The 17470-nt window shown below is 35.5% G+C and overlaps 1 protein-coding gene across 1 annotated transcript in view; it reads left to right on the top strand.

Annotated features, from left to right (window-relative positions):
• The window catches only part of LOC149803939 (plexin-A1-like), a 444256-nt gene that overhangs the window by 291939 nt on the left and 134847 nt on the right, over window positions 1-17470 (top strand). The window contains exons 7-8 of the mRNA XM_089953750.1: window positions 761-926; window positions 11338-11428. Coding sequence (XP_089809876.1) covers window positions 761-926; window positions 11338-11428 — 257 coding nt within the window. The remainder of the gene's footprint in view (window positions 1-760; window positions 927-11337; window positions 11429-17470) is intronic.

The raw sequence follows: 17470 nt of genomic DNA, 5'->3' as shown, positions 1-17470 counted from the left end.
ATAGACACAGATGATCACATTGGCATGGATGGTCATATAGACACAGATGATCACATTGGCATGGATGGTCATATAGACACAGATGATCACATTGGCATGGATGGTCATATAGACACAGATGGTCACACTGGCATGGATGGTCATATAGACACAGATGATCACATTGGCATGGATGGTCATATAGACAAAGATAAACACATTGGCATGGATGGTCATATAGACACAGATGGTCACATTGGCATGGATGGTCATATAGACACAGATGGTCACATTGGCATGGATGGTCATATAGACACAGATGGTCACATTGGCATGGATGGTCATATAGACACAGATGATCACATTGGCATGGATGGTCATATAGACACAGATGGTCACATTGGCATGGATGGTCATGTAGACACAGATGATCACATTGGCATGGATGGTCATATAGACACAGATCGTCACATCAAATTGGATTGTGATATTGACATAGGGTTTCACTGAACGACTTCCTTTGATGCCTTATTTGTCTGAAATGAAAATGGTGCCAGTCTTAGATCTAATAAACGCCACAGCAACTGTGTTGACAATCAGTTTACTGCTGTAAAATGTCAAAGATGGTTTCAGCACTATGAAGTGAAAATGAAAAAACAGACTTCTGTTGAATTCCCGGAAACATTTTTTTTGTATATTACATGCCAGTCCTGTTTCAAGTTAATAATAGTTACCAATTATCCAACATGTATGCTAATATTCACCGATTTTGTGTTTTCAGCTGCAGTTGAACATTTCCCATCTGCTCACCTACCAGGGAAAGTATGAATGTGTGTTCAGCAGTAGGACTGTCAGCATCCAGACCCAGGCAAACAGAACAGATACCCGCATCATCACATGTGATACCCCGCCATCCAACCAGTTGCCACCGATCCAGACAGGAGAAGGTTGGTACTGATAATGCTACCTTGTGTCTTTCAGGATATATATATATATATATATATATATATATATATATATATCAACATGGCCTTTTCAGCAACAGACTTCTTATGACATGTAGTTGGTCATAAACTGCAAGTCATACATCCATTCTGGCTATAATGATGACATGTTGTGCAGTCTAGTGTGATTATAATTGAGATCTGGACATTACAGTAATCTGGCAGACACCAGTGTGAAGTCTAGTGTGATTATAATTGAGATCAGGACATAACAGTAATCTGGCAGACACCAGTGTGAAGTCTAGTGTGATTATAATCAAGATCTGGACATAACAGTAATCTGGCAGACACCAGTGTGAAGTCTAGTGTGATTATAATTGAGATCAGGACATAACAGTAATCTGGCAGACATCAGTCTACAGTCTTGTTCTGTTGAAGTCACCAATCAAATTACAGCTTTCACATCTATGAAAGTGGAAAACATAATTCTGAACATAGTGTTTATTATGATAACATAGTGTTTATTAGGATAACATAGTGTTTATTATGATAATATAGTGTTTATTATGATAATATAGTGTTTATTATGATAACATAGTGTTTATTATGTTAACATAGTGTTTATTATGATAACTCTCCCAATCTTAGTTTTTACTAAAGGTAAGTGGACCAGGAATTCCAGAACATCAAACTTTATATTAATTTTAATGAGATCATTTGAAGTCCATATTTAATATGGAAATGTAAAATAATCAAAACTTAAAACAAGTGAGTAACATGTTTTATGTATTTATTTATTTATCATGAATATCATTCAGCATGATTTCTACAACCTTGAAAAACCATTGAACTTAGGGATTCCCTTGAAAAAGTGGGTTTTGTCCTGAAAAGTTTTAAATCTGTTGAAAAGCTTCTTGAATATTTCTCAAAAGTCATTGAATTTATCAGAGGGAATGTAGAATATTAAACTGAATAAAATAAGTAAAATCGAATTTGAGTGAATCAAATGACATGCAATGCAGATGAAGTAGTAGTGCCAGGAGCATGTGGCTCTTCCATCAGAAAAGGCACTGCATCTTGTGAGGCCAACATAACAATGGAGGCTGGCCAGGAAAGCCGAAACCAGCTGGTGAGGACAACAGAACAGTGGAGGCTGGCCAGGACACCAGAATCTACATAGCTGCCATCCCCTGTCATCCACACTGCCATAGAACATTCAGGGCACACATTGGCCTCTTCAGCCACAGACGTGTCAATCCTCCTCAATTATTGGATTATTAAACTGGTCCTCATTATCTCAACAGACAAAACACACGAGGCACCAGGACCAAAGTTTGTGGATGACTTGCACTTGGGGTAAAGACAAACCCTCTTAAATTTTGGTGTCAAAAGATCAAAGTTAAGGTCACTGTGGCTGAAAGAAAAATAAATGGTTTCTGCATAAACATTTCAGTTTTCTGTACTTTCACTACAGTTTTTGGATGACTGACATGTAGGGTAAGAAAGGGGCATGTTGATTTTTGGTCAAGATCACTGTGCCTGAAAGAAGAAAAATATGAGTTGCATTAAAGGTATGGAAGAGACCTGTTTACTCGGGGGTCAAAAGGTCATTGTCATTGTGGCTCAAGGAAAAAAGGAATTTTGATTGATTTTTGTTTGATAATAAGATCCTTGGCCAAATGTTGTGCATGGCATGCATTTATGCTAATAAAGAAACTATAGATTCTGGAATCTAAAGGTCAGAGGTCATGGTCATGGTAGGTCAAATAAGGAAATAATGGTTTCTACACATTAAATTTAGCTCAAGACTGCATACCTTGAGCAAAGGTCAAGCTGTTGAAGTTCATTGGTCTATAATGTCCATTATTGTTTACACAAGAGGACAACTGAACATGAGGTAGGCACACATAATTGGCCATTCACAGTACTCTTGTTATACAATATTTTATGATAAAATCGTAATCCTTGCAGCTAACATTTTTACCTGAAGTGTGAATAGCTATACATTGGATTTTTCTTATCATTAATATCAAGAAGATAATAGGGTCACCCTTCTTCTGACCTTTCTTCAATGGTAGAAACATAGTTCTTAGTGACGATATGGAGGAATTCATCTTATACACAGTCCTTAGTGACCATATTGAGGAGTTTATCATATACTAATACACAGTCCTTAGTGACCCTATTGAGGAGTTTATCATATACTAATACACAGTCCTTAGTGACCATATTGAGGAGTTTATCATATACTAATACACAGTCCTTAGTGACCATATTGAGGAATTCATATGATACTAATACACAGTCATTAGTGACCATATTGAGGAGTTTATCATATACTAATACACAGTCCTTAGTGACCATATTGAGGAGTTTATCATATACTAATACACAGTCCTTAGTGACCATATTGAGGAGTTTATAATGTACTAATACACAGTCCTTAGTGACCATATTGAGGAATTCATATGATACTAATACACAGTCCATAGTGACCATATTGAGGAATACACCACATACTAATACACAGTCCTTAGTGACCATATTGAGGAATTCATATGATACTAATACACAGTCCTTAGTGACCATATTGAGGATTTCATCATATACTAATACACAGTCCTTAGTGACCATATTGAGGAGTTTATCATATACTAATACACAGTCCTTAGTGACCATATTGAGGAATTCATATGATACTAATACACAGTCATTAGTGACCATAATGAGTATTTCATCATGTACTAATACACAGTCCTTAGTGACCATATTGAGGAATACACCACATACTAATACACAGTCCTTAGTGACCATATTGAGGAATTCATATGATACTAATACACAGTCCTTAGTGACCATAATGAGTATTTCATCATGTACTAATACACAGTTCTTAGTGACCATATTGAGGAGTTTATCATATACTAATACACAGTCCTTAGTGACCATATTGAGGAATTCATATGATACTAATACACAGTCCTTAGTGACCATATTGAGGATTTCATCATATACTAATACACAGTCCTTAGTGACCATATTGAGGAGTTTATCATATACTAATACACAGTCCTTAGTGACCATATTGAGGAGTTTATCATATACTAATACACAGTCCTTAGTGACCATATTGAGGAATTCATATGATACTAATACACAGTCCATAGTGACCATATTGAGGAATACACCACATACTAATACACAGTCCTTAGTGACCATATTGAGGAGTTTATCATATACTAATACACAGTCCTTAGTGACCATATTGAGGATTTCATCATATACTAATACACAGTCCTTAGTGACCATATTGAGGAGTTTATCATATACTAATACACAGTCCTTAGTGACCATATTGAGGATTTCATCATATACTAATACACAGTCCTATGTGACCATTTTGAGGAATTTATCATAGAGTAATATAGTCTGTAGTGACCATATTCAGGAACTCATCATATACTAATATACAGTCCTTAGTGACCATTTTGAGGAATTTGTAATATAGTAATAGTCTGTAGTGACCATTTTGAGGAATTTGTCATATACTAATACACAGTCCTTAGTGACCATTTTGAGGAATTTGTAATATAGTAATAGTCTGTAGTGACCATTTTGAGGAATTTGTCATATACTAATACACAGTCCTTAGTGACCATTTTGAGGAATTTGTAATATAGTAATAGTCTGTAGTGACCATTTTGAGGAATTTGTCATATACTAATACACAGTCCTTAGTGACCATTTTGAGGAATTTGTAATATAGTAATAGTCTGTAGTGACCATTTTGAGGAATTTGTCATATACTAATACACAGTACTTAGCGACCATAATGAGTATTTCATCATGTACTAAAACAGTCCTTACTGACCCTATTGAGGAGTTTATCATATACTAATACACAGTCCTTAGTGACCATATTGAGGAATTCATATGATACTAATACACAGTCCATAGTGACCATATTGAGGAATACACCACATACTAATACACAGTCCTTAGTGACCATATTGAGGAATTCATCATATACTAATACACAGTCCTTAGTGACCATATTGAGGAGTTTATCATATACTAATACACAGTCCTTAGTGACCATATTGAGGAGTTTATCATATACTAATAAACAGTCCTTAGTGACCATATTGAGGAGTTTATCATATACTAATACACAGTCCTTAGTGACCATATTGAGGAATTCATCATATACTAATACACAGTCCTTAGTGACCATATTGAGGAGTTTATCATATACTAATACACAGTCCTTAGTGACCATATTGAGGATTTCATCATATACTAATAAACAGTCCTATGTGACCATTTTGAGGAATTTATCATAGAGTAATATAGTCTGTAGTGACCATATTCAGGAACTCATCATATACTAACATACAGTCCTTAGTGACCATTTTGAGGAATTTGTAATATAGTAATAGTCTGTAGTGACCATTTTGAGGAATTTGTCATATACTAATACACAGTACTTAGCGACCATAATGAGTATTTCATCATGTACTAAAACAGTCCTTACTGACCCTATTGAGGAGTTTATCATATACTAATACACAGTCCTTAGTGACCATATTGAGGAATTCATATGATACTAATACACAGTCCATAGTGACCATATTGAGGAATTCATCATATACTAATACACAGTCCTTAGTGACCATATTGAGGATTTCATCATATACTAATACACAGTCCTTAGTGACCATATTGAGGAGTTTATCATATACTAATACACAGTCCTTAGTGACCATATTGAGGAGTTTATCATATACTAATAAACAGTCCTTAGTGACCATATTGAGGAGTTTATCATATACTAATACACAGTCCTTAGTGACCATATTGAGGAATTCATCATATACTAATACACAGTCCTTAGTGACCATATTGAGGAGTTTATCATATACTAATACACAGTCCTTAGTGACCATATTGAGGATTTCATCATATACTAATAAACAGTCCTATGTGACCATTTTGAGGAATTTATCATAGAGTAATATAGTCTGTAGTGACCATATTCAGGAACTCATCATATACTAACATACAGTCCTTAGTGACCATTTTGAGGAATTTGTAATATAGTAATAGTCTGTAGTGACCATTTTGAGGAATTTGTCATATACTAATACACAGTCCTTAGTGACCATTTTGAGGAATTTGTAATATAGTAATAGTCTGTAGTGACCATTTTGAGGAATTTGTCATATACTAATACACAGTCCTTAGTGACCATTTTGAGGAATTTGTAATATAGTAATAGTCTGTAGTGACCATTTTGAGGAATTTGTCATATACTAATACACAGTCCTTAGTGACCATTTTGAGGAATTTGTAATATAGTAATAGTCTGTAGTGACCATTTTGAGGAATTTGTCATATACTAATACACAGTACTTAGCGACCATAATGAGTATTTCATCATGTACTAAAACACAGTCCTTACTGACCATATGGAGGATTTCATCATATACTAATACACAGTCCTTAGTGACCATATTGAGGAATTCATCATATACTAATATATCATATTCAGTGCATCTGTTTCTGCATAAATATGAAATTAAACTGAAAGTTGCCCTTCAAATTTATTATTGTTAACATGTGAACTAATTTTTTAATGACAATAATCCCTATATCTATTTGAAATTGCTATTATTTCTTTGTTTTGTTCATTAATTTTAAATGCAATATTTGGTGCTACTTTTCTTACAATGAGTGTAACCATGGCTTTATGAGTATATGGTTGTAAACACACAGTTGGAAAATGTGTTAGAAGCCATTTAGAAGATTTATGTTGACACTGTGTTCAGGGAGGGAAAGCAGGATGGTGTTGTGTTTACCACAGACAACAGAGAATGATATTGGAAGATGGTTTATTTATGTAAAGCACAATTCCTATTATAAGGCATTGACTATTTAAAGAGGGCAAATGACCAGTATGCTTTTATGACAGATAAGCACTTGACCCATATATGCAAGATGATCACAAGATCCTGTCAATGTAAATGCTCCCTTAAGGGTTACATTGAAGGAAACTTAAGCTTTACTTAAATAAACATAAATCAGTAACACTGCTTTTAATTTAGAAAGGTGCTTTTAATAATGTTTGCATAAAAAGAAAACAGCATGATATTAGCACTATGGTGACATTTGGTATGTGGTGAGAACTGATCCCCAGACAGTAAACTTTGATTTTCACATAAATTAGGTTTTGACTTTTCTGTATGGATATAATAGATGAACACTGACAGTGTAAGATGTTCACCTGGTTCATTATAAATTAAAATCTAGGTAAGTCACTTTTGGAGTTTTATGGCAAAACATGCTGCAAAAGCAACCACTTTTGACTCTTTAAAAAAAAAATCAGGCTAGTTTAAATGAAGTCATTTTTTTTCTGTATCAAAGCACAGACAAAAAGTTCTGTTATTTATCATCAGAGGCATCAGTGGGAAAATAATAAATAGTTGGGACTCTAACACTTTACTGAGTGATGGTCATGACTGGTTGTCTATATTTATTTTACAAAGTATATTCCTATAGACTTTGATTGTAATTACAGATACAGTTTAGAGATTTGGTTCTCAAATGCTTTTCTTAGGAAGCATATTGTTCTCAGTACACACCCCTCATGTATGAGACATGCAGATAACAAACAAAGTGCCAGTCTTATACTGGAGCTAACTATGACTTCTGTTGGAGTTTATTTTTACAGATTGCTTCTGTGGTACATTGCGTTGATGCAAGCATCCTTTTATACACTGGTTTCTATGGTACATCACATAGATACAAGTATGCCTTGTACACTGGCTTCTCTGGTACATCACATGGATACAGATATGCCTTGTATACACTGGTTTCTATGGTACGTCACATGGATACAAGTATGATTTGTATACACTGGCTTCTCTGGTACATCACACTGATACTGGCTTCTATGGTACATCACACCGATTCAGATGTGCCTTGTATACACTGTTTTCTGTGGTAAATCACATGGATACAGATATGCCTTGTATAAACTGGCTTCTATGGTACATAACACTGATAAAGATATGCCTTGTATACACTGGTTTCCATGGTACATCACATGGATACAAGTATGCCTTGTATACACTGGTTTCTTTGGCACATCACATTGATACAGTTATGTCTTGTATACACTGGTTTCTCTGGTACATCATATTGACACAATATATGCCTTGTATACACTGGTTTCTGTGGTACATCACATTGATACAGTTATGTCTTGTATACACTGGTTTCTCTGGTACATCATATTGACACAATATATGCCTTGTATACACTGGTTTCTGTGGTACATCACATTGATACAGATATGCCTTGTATACACTGGTTTCTATGGTACATCATATTGACACAATATATGCCTTGTATACACTGGTTTCTTTGGTACATCACATTGATACAGATATGCCTTGTATACACTGGTTTCTATGGTACATCATATTGACACAATATATGCCTTGTATACACTGGTTTCTATGGTACATCATATTGATATTGATATGCCTTGTATACACTGGTTTATATGGTACATCACATGGATACAAGTATGCATTGTATACACTGGTTTATATGGTACATCACATGGATACAAGTATGCATTGTATACATTGGTTTATATGGTACATCACATGGATACAAGTATGCATTGTATACATTGGTTTCTGTGGTACATCATATTGACACAAATATGCCTTGTATACACTGGTTTCTGTGGAAAATCACATGGATACAAATATTCCTTGTACACTGGTTTATGTGGTACATCACATGGATATGGACAATTCTAGAAACAGTAGCTCAGTTGGTGGAGCAATGGACTTGTGATCTAGATGTCATGGGTTGGATACCTTGGTGACTCCATGGGAATGGCACTTAGCTTCAGTTTACCTGGCATGATGTAGACAATCACGTGTGCCATTAAAACCACCAAAATCAAACTATTCTAGAAATGGAAAATTACCCCCACATTTGAAACAAAGAGGTTAATTTTTGTAATATAAGAGTGATATTGAGGAAATAAAGATAGGACTTAAAAATATATGCAGTTTTCACACATTCAGTTTCTTTTTTTGGGCATGAATCACAAAAAAATAGATCATGGACTGGTTGATAAGGGACATCACATGACATGGATATGCCTTGTACACTGGTTGGTAAGGGACATCACATGACATGGATATGCCTTAAAGAAGGGTTGATATTGTGATCACATAACATAGATATGCCTTATACATAGGTTGATATGGTATTTGACATTAATATGCCTTATACATAGGCTGATATGGTATTCAACATAGATATACCTTATACATGGGTTGATATGGTACTTGACATAGATATGCTCTATATACAGATTGATATGATACTTGACATAGATATACCTTATACACAGGTTGATATGGTATTTGACATTAATATGCCTTATACACAGGTTGATATGGCATTTGACATAGATATGCCTTATGCACAGGTTGATATGGTATTTGACATAGATATGCTCTATCCACAGATTGATATGATACTTGACATAGATATACCTTATACACAGGTTGATATGGTATTTGACATTAATATGCCTTATACACAGGTTGATATGGTATTTGACATAGATATGCCTTATGCACAGGTTGATATGGTATTTGACATAGATATGCTCTATCCACAGATTGATATGATACTTGACATAGATATACCTTATACACAGGTTGATATGGTATTTGACATTAATATGCCTTATACACAGGTTAATATGGTACTTGACTATGAATATACATTATACACAGGTTGTTATGTTAAGAATTTTTGTATTGTTTTCATCATGGTCTAGCAAGACAGGTGTATCACTTTTCAGGTGGTAGCAAATTATCCATAATGTTTAGATTTTGTGTTAATTTTTGGAAAGATGTATGATACAGTGCTCCAGATAAGAATTATTATATTGTTTATTTTATTCCCTAAGGCCAAGCGAGCTCATGATTTGGCCCTGCATCTGTCATTCATCCAATGTCCAGCCATCATCAGTTTCTTGTTACTACTCTTGAGTTCATAATTCTGATCTGATTTCAATCAAACTTGGAATGTGGGTTTATATCAGCAAACTTGGTGACAAGTTTGACAGTGAACGAGATTCGTGCATATTAATGAGGTGTTCTTGCACTTGATTGACTGAGCTTATTACCACTCTGGAGGTTTGGATTTGATTTTTTCAAACTTGGAATTTTTGTTTATATTAAGATCTCGTAAGTATTGATAATGAGCAAGATCCTTGCATATTAAATCTTGCATCTGATTGGCTGATCTTGTTACCAATCAGGAGGCAGTATTTCTGATCACGCTTGGAATATATGCTTATATGATGAAGATCTTGGATGAGTTCAGTAAACTTTATTATAACCAAATCAAATATTCCATGTTACCCTGGTTAGAATAAGGCTTGTGAGACAGGGTATTCCATGTTATCTTTGTTAGAATAAGGCTTGTGAGACAGGGTGTTCCGTGTTACCTTAGTTAGAATAAGGCTTGTGAGACAGGGTATTGCATATAACCTTAGAATAAGGCTTGTGAGACAGGGTGTTTAATGTTACCTTAGTTAGAATAAGGCTTGTGAGACAGGGTATTGCATATAACCTTAGAATAAGGCTTGTGAGACAGGGTGTTTAATGTTACCTTAGTTAGAATAAGGCTTGTGAGACAGGGTATTGCATATAACCTTAGAATAAGGCTTGTGAGACAGGGTGTTTAATGTTACCTTAGTTAGAATAAGGCTTGTGAGACAGGGTATTGCATATAACCTTAGAATAAGGCTTGTGAGACAGGGTGTTTAATGCTACCTTAGTTAGAATAAGGCTTGTGAGACAGGGTATTGCATATAACCTTAGAATAAGGCTTGTGAGACAGGGTGTTTAATGTTACCTTAGTTAGAATAAGGCTTGTGAGACAGGGTATTGCATATAACCTTTGAATAAGGCTTGTGAGACAGGGTGTTTAATGTTACCTTAGTTAGAATAAGGCTTGTGAGACAGGGTATTGCATATAACCTTAGAATAAGGCTTGTGAGACAGGGTGTTTAATGTTACCTTAGTTAGAATAAGGCTTGTGAGACAGGGTATTGCATATAACCTTTGAATAAGGCTTGTGAGACAGGGTGTTTAATGTTACCTTAGTTAGAATAAGGCTTGTGAGACAGGGTATTGCATATAACCTTAGAATAAGGCTTGTGAGACAGGGTATTCAATGTTAGCCTTGTTAGAACAAAGCTTATGAGACTTATTATTCCATGTTACCTTGGTTAGAAGTATGTTTATGATAATAATATTCTATGTTGCCCTTGTTTTGAATATGGCTTACGTCTTGTCTAATTATTTTGCAGATCATATAGTGATGCAGTTGTCTGTGCGAGTTCGTGGGAAAGAATTTGTGTCCACCAACTTAACCTTCTTTGACTGCAACCTCCACACATCGTAAGTAGCTTTTTGTCAGCTGGTTTATATGTCTTTGACTGCAACCTCCACACATCGTAAGTAGCTTTATGTCAGCTGGTTTATATGTCTTTGACTGCAACCTCCACACATCGTAAGTAGCTTTATGTCAGCTGGTTTATATGTCTTTGACTGCAACCTCCACACATCGTAAGTAGCTTTATGTCAGCTGGTTTATATGTCTTTGACTGCAACCTCCACACATCGTAAGTAGCTTTATGTCAGCTGGTTTATATGTCTTTGACTGCAACCTCCACACATCGTAAGTAGCTTTATGTCAGCTGGTTTATATGTCTTTGACTGCAACCTCCACACATCGTAAGTAGCTTTATGTCAGCTGGTTTATATGTCTTTGACTGCAACCTCCACACATCGTAAGTAGCTTTATGTCAGCTGGTTTATATGTCTTTGACTGCAACCTCCACACATCGTAAGTAGCTTTATGTCAGCTGGTTTATATGTCTTTGACTGCAACCTCCACACATCATAAGTAGCTTTATGTCAGCTGGTTTATTTGTCTTTGACTGCAACCTCCACACATCGTAAGTAGCTTTATGTCAGCTGGTTTATATGTCTTTGACCAGATCACCTTAAAAAAAGAATGCATGTGCGTTATTTCTGATTAAAGCCCTGATCAGCTGAGTAAATTGTTTTGTTAGGAAGCATAAACATGATAGGTGACCTGTTTTTTACATGTGGGTGCAAAAATGCACACAGACCTTGAAAACCATATAATAATAAAAAACTTGACCAGCCAGGAGGCATACCCATACAGACTTTGCAAGTCGCATTGCTGCCCAAAATCTATCACTGTTCCTCCTTTTTGTGTTATATCAGTCCAGAAAAAAGAAATTATTTTGAAGATGTCAAATGTAGTTCGATTTTCAGTTCATATTTGTGTTATATCAGTTCAATTTTCATATTTGTAATATACTACAATATAGTCCAGGTCTACTTTGACTGCCACTTTTGAATAAATCTGCTTTTTTCTGTTTTTTCTCCACTGTCAGTTGCAGCCCAAATAGCTTTAACCCTTTTTTGTCCAACTGTCAGTTACATCCCAGAGAGCCCAAACCCATTTTTGTCCAAGTGTCAGTTGCAGCCCAAATATCCCTAACACATTTTTGTCCCACTGTCAGTTGCAGCCCAAATTGCCCTAACCCATTTTTGTTCCACTGTCAGTTGCAGCCCAAGTAGCCCTAACCATTTCTGGCCCACTGTCAGTTGCAGCCCAAAGTGCCCTAACCCATTTTTGGCCCACTGTCAGTTGCAGCCCAAATAGCCCTTACCCATTTTTGTCACACTGTCAGCTGTAGCCCAAATTGCCCTAACCCATTTTTGGCCCACTGTCAGTTGCACCCCAAATAGCCCTTACCCATTTTTGTCACACTGTCAGCTGTAGCTCAAATTGCCCTAACCCATTTTTGGCCCACTGTCAGTTGCAGCCCAAATTGCCCTAACCCATCCAAATGGATCTGTTAGAATACAGAGACCAAGGTGCCCATTGCTTGTCATACAGACATTTAAGTCTCCAATGCAAACCATATAGGAGTTAAAATAATATTATGCATGTTTACATGCATGGTTCATGAGTGAGATATACTGATGTGTATTTAGAAATGCATACATGCATACATTCATGAATAAAATCATATACCATTATGCATACCAGTAACTCACATTTAACTTTGAATATATCATGCAGATACACATTCATGTATTCATGAGTTGGTTCATATACCATTATGCATACCAGTAACTCATATAAAAGACAGTCTAAATGTGTTATGTGCCCATTGCAGATTGATAACTATGGTCTTAGTTCTAAATATAATTTCATGTGAATGCTGCATACTGTGATCTGCCAGCATTTTGTTAGATGGCAGATTTTGGGTCTGTGCTGCATGCAGTTATGTGAACAATATGACAGCCTTCGTAATTGCATGATAAGTCAAGTGTGCTGACAAAATGATTTACAAATTTCCAAGGAGTATGTGAACCAAGAGTTCCTAATGTTATAGCATTGAGCCGTTTCTGTTGTGTATGACTTCTTAAATTTCATATGCAAAATTGTCTAGTCATTAATTTCATCACTGTATTTATCTTTGTTTAACAAGTGCAAACAACATTGATGCAAATCTGCATTTGAATATTGCACTACAATATCAGTCATCACTATGCACTATGATATCAGAGTCAACACTATGCTCTATATCAGAGTCAACACTATGCACTATGATATCAGTGTCTACACTGCACTATATCAGTCAACACTATGCAGTATAATACCAGCACTGTGCAATACAATAACAGTTAACACTGTGCAGTGATAATACCAGCACTGTGCAATACAATAACAGTTAACACTGTGCAGTATAATACCAGCACTGTGCAATACAATAACAGTTAACACTGTGCAGTGATAATAAGGTTAACATTGTGCACTATGATACCAGGGTCAACACTATGTACTGTGATATAAGTTTACACTATTCATTGTGATATCAGAGTCAACATTATGCACTGATATCAGTTTACACTATGCACTATGATATCAGTCTAGACTATGTACTATGATATTAGAGTCAACACTATGCACTATGATATCAGAGTCTACACTATTAAATTGAAATAATAAGCAGAATGAATGCATAGACCTGAATCTGTTCATCATGTCATGGCACATCTGGGTCTTGTGCTTCCATACAAATGTGTTCTTATGTCATGGCACATCTGGGCTTTGTGCTTCGATACTGTTGTATTCATTATGTAATGGCACATCTGTTTTTATATCATGGCACATCTGGCTCTTGTGCTTCCATACAAATGTGTTCATTATGTCATGGCACATCTGGGTCTTGTGCTTCCATACTGCTGTGTTCATTATGTTATGGCACATTTATTCTTATGTTTCCATGAAACTGTGCTTGTTATATCATGGCACATCTGGGTCTTGTACTTCCTACAGCTGTGTTCATTATGTCTTGGCACGTATGGGTCTTGTACTTCCATACTGTTGTATTCATTATGTAATGGCACATTTATTCTTATGTTTCCATGAAGCTGTGCTTGTTATATCATGGTACATCTGGGTCTTGTACTTCCTACAGCTGTGTTCATTATGTCTTGGCACATATGGGTCTTGTACTTCCATACTGTTGTATTCATTATGTAATGGCACATCTGGGTCTTGTGCTTCCATACAAATGTGTTCATTATGTCATGGCACATATGGGTCTTGTGCTTCCATACTGTTGTATTCATTATGTAATGGCACATCTGGGTCTTGTACTTCCAGACAGTTGTGTTTGTTATATAATGGTACATCTGGGGGAGGGGGGGTCTTGTGCTTTCATATAATTGTGTTTGTTTTATTGTGGCACATCAGTGACTTGTGCTTTTATTTGTGTTTCTTATACCATGGCACATCTGTGTCTTGTGCTTTCATATAATTGTGTTATATCATGGCACATCTGGGACTTGTGCTTTCATTTGTGTTTCTTATATCATGGCACATCTGGATCTTGTGCTTTCATATAATTGTGTTATATCATGGCACATCTGGATACTGTGCTTTCATATAATTTGTGTTATAACATGGCACTTCTGGGTCTTGTACTGTGATATAATTATTTTTGTGTGTCATGCAATCAGGGTCTTGTGCTTCTATACAGTTGTGCAGTATCAGATAACAAACTGAATTTTGTCTTGAATTGATTGTGGCATGGTAGAAGTTATGAATTTAAATTTGGAAATATTTGCAAAATTACCTAATAATTCTAGGGAATGTCTCATTGTAGAATTGTACATTGGATTTTTATCGATGAAGGCTACATGACTCGGATCTGCTTTACATCATTTATTTCTGCATTTGACAGTATTGACTTAATAAAATCTTATGAGGTGGGAACTGCTTGCATGCAGAACTCATCATCAACAGCAGTTGAAATAATTCTCTTCTAATCTTAGAGATAAAATTTATTCCATTTGGAAAGTTTCTTAATTGCAACAGGAACCATACATTGTTCGGAGTCACATTCTAAGGAGACCCACAGAAAATTTTAATCATTTTTGTTTGTTAATCAACACTAGTGCATAGAATCTCATCAGTCAATATAAAACACTAAACCACTAGTCTGATGAAAACATTTTACCATGTGTGCATGGTTTCAAGTTTCAGTGACTACAGCTGAGAAGGTTGGCTCAAACATCAACTCATCCCTTTATCACCCATGGTTATGGACTATTTATTACATGTATGCTTATTTTCTGTGTTAATTGAACCCTGAACTTAACTAGTACCAACCTCACACTGTACCTGCCAAATCCTGAAAGTAATCTAGTGACTTTTAATCCAGGACTTTACAATTGTATAATTAGTGTGGATATCATCAGAGTACTTTTCATTATGTATCATGGTTTACTGAGGGTGATAAACAACAATTTTATAATGCATCAAGCAGGGCAGAATATTCATCTTAATTAATTCATTCTAGGTTAATGAATTTATATGTGCCTTGACAAGATAGCAACTTTTTATTCAGGACTAAAATTGAAAGAGCAACAATGAAAATAACAGAACTCAAGATGAATAATTGTTCTTCATTGTCTCAGATTACCAAAGACTGTCAAGCCACTATATTGACCATGACTGAAAAGCAAGCAGGACTGTGAAAATTTTAAAAACCAAGCCTCTTTGCAACTTAGCTTTCTAGTCTCAGCCAGCCAGACTTGTGTGTGACTGTGGGGTCAGGTATAGGACATTATTGATAACTGTTACCGACTGAAGATGCTTCAGTCAAACTTTGTAGAAGCGAGGCTACAAAGACATCTCGGCCTATCCCAGAATTTATATTGACAAACTTTCTGCATTCTTGAAGCCAAAATTATTTTATAAGCCTAAATGGATAACATGAACATTACTTATAAAGAGATGCCAATGCAGGAGGTGTGTCTAAATTAGCCAAGGAAATTATACATGTCATCTCATCAACCAATCAAATCACTTTTCTGAATTTTGGGAAAGCCTCATTCCAGTTTTACAAGGGGAACTTGGGTGGTGGTCTACGGATATTATGTACTCTGACAGAGTGACAGGTTTAAGGTGAAGTTGTTTGCCTTTGCAACATGTACATTGGAGATAATGTTGGCATGCCTCTATCCTGCTTTCATGTACTGTGGCTGAAATTTCTTCACATATTGTTTTTGTGGAAATCGTTAATGATCTAAGGACAATGCTGACTAAAATGGCAGCTCTCATATGCTCACATAATCAGCCTGAATTAGTCCAAATTACACAAGCTTTAGTAGTTCTTAAGAAAGGGAAAATAAATATTGCCAGAGTAAGCAGTACAAACTTCTGAAAGTGCAATGAATGACTTTCAAAATTTATAAAAGTTCTTAAAAAAGTTATTTAAAAAGTTATTTAAAAATTCATCAGCTCTTTACCATTTACCTTTGAATTCCCGGAAGTAAAAATGACCAAATAGAACTAGTAGTTTTTTGAAAGGTGCACATCAGAAGTTAGGCCAAGCTGTATCCTCTATAACCTATATTACACCCATCAATCATGCACTAAAATAAAGGGAATTATAAGTTCTTTCAGTAATACCGAAGATATACAAGGTCTTTTTTAAAAAGCCATGATTATAAACAAGTGAGGAATACCTGGGAAATTCTTCTTTTTTAAACTTGAACCCTATGCAAAGTACATTGAAGTATAATATTAATTCCCAAGGTCACTTGACCTCCAACTGTTAAAATTTTGTTTGTAGTAGTGTAGTACTATTAATTATCAGTGTCAGTCATCCTTTCAGTGACATTGTTTGTGGTAATGTAGAACCAGTAATCATCTGAGTCAGTCATCCTTTCAGTGACATTATTTGTGGTAATGGAGAACCAGTAATCATCTGAGTTGGTCATCCTTTCAGTGACATTGTTTGTGGTAATGTAGAACCAGTAATCATCTAAGTTGGTCATCCTTTCAGTAACATTATTTGTGGTAATGTAGAACCAGTAATCATC

The sequence above is a fragment of the Sinohyriopsis cumingii genome, chromosome 3 (genome assembly GCF_028554795.1).
Source record: "Sinohyriopsis cumingii isolate HCF-2022 chromosome 3, ASM2855479v2, whole genome shotgun sequence".
Classification (NCBI taxonomy): domain Eukaryota; kingdom Metazoa; phylum Mollusca; class Bivalvia; order Unionida; family Unionidae; genus Sinohyriopsis; species Sinohyriopsis cumingii.
Note: the sequence above shows the minus strand (reverse complement) of the source record. Positions and strands in the feature narration are given on the sequence as shown.